General features: G+C 34.0%; 1 protein-coding gene across 1 annotated transcript; it reads left to right on the top strand.

Moving 5' to 3' along the window:
• Positions 1-1,606: 1,606 nt before the first annotated feature.
• Positions 1,607-3,863, top strand: LOC105142013 (ABC transporter G family member 4-like). Its single transcript, XM_011049450.1, has one exon. The coding sequence runs from the start codon at positions 1,760-1,762 to the stop codon at positions 3,590-3,592; it is 1,833 nt and encodes a 610-aa protein (XP_011047752.1). The 5' UTR covers positions 1,607-1,759; the 3' UTR covers positions 3,593-3,863.
• The last annotated feature ends 209 nt before the right edge of the window (positions 3,864-4,072 follow it).

The following is a 4,072-nucleotide window of genomic DNA, read 5'->3' on the forward strand; positions in this document are numbered from 1 at the left end:
TATTTTAAAATATTCATTTCTCCGAATGCTAAAAGGTAATTGTTTCTGCTAAAAACCTGTTATGTGTCTCCTCTATGAGCCTAGCAATGCCAAATTTCCTGAACCAGGGCTTAGAGAAGGAGCAGCTCTTCTTTCCCTTCCAAGCTGATGCAATGTTCACATGCGCTAGGTGCATATTTATTTCTACATCAATCAGAATATTTTTCTTGTCTTGTACAATAATTAAATCATGAAAGCAAATGAATGCCCGAGAGAAGGGCAATGAGCAATGAGCAATTTAATTATAAATAAAGATATATAATAAATAATCATTAAAGAAAAACTATTCGAATTTACATATATTAATTAGCTTGTTTTTTTAAATTAACATAGATGTTTGGATTAACTTGTATGTACTATAATTAATCACACAAATCTTAAAATTAGTGATCATATTAAATTTATAGTAGTCATTATATAAGCAATTAAAAATTTAAATTTAAAATTATAAATAAAATAATTTTTTTAATTTTAAATTCATACCGATTGAATACCATCTAAATAGTTTAATTAACTTGTTTTTGCTGCTATAGGGTGTGGCCCATGATCGGCATGATTACCGAAAATTAGCTAGCCTTCCTCACTTGAAATTCACGCTGTAAACACAATTATCCATTGATTATTCCATCTAAACCCCAAATGGGCGGTGCCAACATAGTAAAGACAAGCAATGATTGCTGACAGCCACGTATTTCCGTGCCCCATGTATAAAAATGCAAGGGATGAAATAAAATTGATTTTCACTGGTTGCTATCAGATGGATGGTGTTGATATGATAGATAATATTTTTTTAAATTATTTTTTAATTTTTAAAATTTATTTTCCACATTAATACATGTTCTAAATTGTTTTTGACATTAATATATGACATTTTATTTATGAAAACAAAATAAATAATTTAAAAAGCATTTAAAAAAACAGATTAAACATGACATTTATATATGTTCTAAGAAACAATATGACAGGATTAATAGAACTACATATTTAATGATCAGAATCTAGCGCAATTGATGAATGAGCTTGTTTCTTCTGTAGTTATCCAGAACGCAAATCTTAAAGAAAGTAACTTTTATGAATATGCAAATATAAATGTTTGTTTAAAATTTTGTCTCCTAATCTTAGTGTACAATGTTTTTTAAAAGATGATTTCGATTGAAAATGTATTTTTTATATTAATACATCAAAATTATTAAAAATAATATTAAAATATTAATTCAATTTTTTTAAAATAAAAAATAATTTAAAGAAAACTTCAAAAAATAGCTCCAAGTGTTTTTATTAAAAAATATATCAAAATATATTAAAGAAAACTTTAAAAAATAGCTCCAATCACAAAAACTGTTTTTGAAAGTGTTTTTATTAAAAAATATATCAAAATAATATTTTTATTATTTTTTTAAAATTATTTTTTATATAAGTATGTACATTAAAAAAATTATAAATATTAATTTTTTTTAAAAAAAATCAAATTTTAACTAAATAAATACGATAACAAACAGGGACCTGATACATAGCAACAACTCGTGTTAAAAAATAAAATAAAAAATGAACCAACTTGGGGGCACTGTCACACTTTTTAATTCTCAGTATTGTTGTTATCCTCTACAAACATTACGTTCTCTGTAGTGATGGAAATATTCACGAACATATCTCTCCCCTTTGCTCTTTGGACACGTCAAATAATCCTCCCCCTCAACCTTGAATCTCCTTCTGCTTCTTCATGGAAGATCAATCACAGCCTTCTCCACCACCACAGCCATCACCACCGCTACCACAACCACCACCACAAATTAAAACCTACAAAATTACAGCCTCATCAATCTCCTATGTTAAATCCACCACAACTTCCAACGGCATTATTGCACCATTCCTCCTCTTCAAACAATGCACTACATCCCCACCGAGTTACATCCTCAAGGAAGTGGCCCTCACAGCCTATCCATGTCAAATCCTTGCCGTTGTTGGCCCAAGTGGAGCTGGAAAATCCACTCTTTTAGACATTTTAGCTGCCAGAACTTCACCAACAAGTGGCATTCTCCTTCTCAACTCAACCCCTATCAACCCTTCTTCATTTCGCAAGCTGTCAGCTTATGTCCCTCAACATGATGCATGCCTCCAATTGCTTACTGTATCTGAAACGTTCACCTTTGCTGCTAGCCTTCTCAACCCAAAATCATCACAAATCGCCACCATCGTCGAGTCTCTTCTCAACGAGCTAAACCTGACACACTTGGCTAATGCAAGGTTAGCTCATGGACTATCCGGTGGGGAACGGAGGCGTGTTTCAATAGGGCTAAGCCTCCTTCATGACCCTGGTATCTTACTACTTGATGAACCCACTTCAGGACTTGATAGTAAATCAGCTCTTAATGTGATGCAAACCCTGAAATCCATTGCTACTTCACGTTATAGAACTGTGATTTTGTCCATTCATCAACCGAGCTTCAATATCCTTTCTACTATCGACAAAATACTTTTGCTGAATAAAGGAACTGTGGTTCACCATGGTAGCCTTTCTTCATTGGAAAGTTTCTTGCTATCTAATGGCTTCACTGTCCCTCCACAGCTCAACGCCCTTGAATATGCCATGGAAATTCTAAACCAGCTTCAGGAGAGTAAACCCAACACACCACCATCACTACCTCCATCACCAGACAATTCTACAATGTCTCCTTCTGATAATAAAGCAAGAAGTATCAGAAACAAGAGTTCAAGACTCCATGAAATCTGTGTTCTATATAGTAGGTTTTGGAAGATTGTTTATAGAACAAGGCAGCTATTGTTGACAAATACATTAGAAGCACTTATTGTTGGTCTTGTTCTAGGAACCATTTACACCAACATTGGATATGGCAAGCAAGGTATTGAAAAAAGGTTTGGTCTCTTTGCTTTCACTCTCACTTTCCTTCTCTCTTCCACTACTGAAACACTCCCAATCTTCATCAATGAAAGGCCAATTCTACTAAGAGAAACATCAAGTGGGCTTTATAGACTATCATCTTATCTCATAGCAAACACTCTTGTTTTCTTGCCATACTTGCTTGCAATTGCCATCATTTACTCAGTCTCGATTTATTTCATGGTGGGTCTTTGTGGTACCTGGCAAGCTTTTGCTTACTTTGTTTTGGTCATTTGGGTCATTGTCTTGATGGGAAACTCATTTGTATTATTCTTGAGCTCTCTTGCACCAAATTACATAGCAGGAACTTCTTTGGTGACAATACTTCTTGGTGGGTTCTTTCTCTTCTCTGGCTACTTCATTTCACAGGATAGTATGCCCAAGTACTGGCTCTTCATGCACTTCTTTTCCATGTACAAGTATGCCCTTGATGCACTACTCATAAATGAGTATTCTTGCCTTGTAAACAAGTGCTTCTTGTGGTACCAAGAGAACAGCACTTGCATGGTGACTGGCGGTGATGTGCTGCAGAAGAGAGGGCTCCATGAGAGGCAGAGATGGACAAACATCTACATTTTGCTTGGGTTTTTTGTGTTCTATCGCGTGCTTTGTTTGCTGGCTTTGATCAGAAGGGTTTCAAGATCAAAACAATAAAGGAAAATCTAGCTTATATGTTTAATTAACAAACTTCTCACTTTCTTCCATATTTTGTTGTAATTTTCTTTTATCTGTCTGTTGAAAATGAAGCTCCTGTGATGACTTCTTCTGCTTCACTTGGTTTGCCAAAACAAAAGAAGAAAATGACATCCCGAGGAAGCAAGTTCAAATTTCTTGATGATTTTATTCTCTGTAATCGTCTATATTGCCCTATGTCTTTTGTTGCAAGAAATTAAATCCACAAAAAAGAAAAGCATGGTTTGGTTTGGAGCTATCACATTCATGAGTGGTGTATAATATTTATTCCCGAGATAGATTAACCATATACGCCTCTAGTTTCATGATATTAGCCTGTTATCAACTGTAATGTTGGGATAATAACTTGTGGGAATTCATCTGAAATTGACAATTGAGAATTAAATCACGATTACATACAACAGAAACGACTGATGGAGCAACTTGTGCTTTTCAAATTAA

The sequence above is a fragment of the Populus euphratica genome, unplaced genomic scaffold (genome assembly GCF_000495115.2).
Source record: "Populus euphratica unplaced genomic scaffold, PopEup_1.0 scaffold193.1, whole genome shotgun sequence".
Taxonomy (NCBI): domain Eukaryota; kingdom Viridiplantae; phylum Streptophyta; class Magnoliopsida; order Malpighiales; family Salicaceae; genus Populus; species Populus euphratica.

Bases quoted from the DNA above. Each gene is read 5' to 3' on its own strand.
- LOC105142013 (XM_011049450.1), top strand. From the start codon at position 1,760: ATGGAAGATCAATCACAGCCTTCTCCACCACCACAGCCATCACCACCG.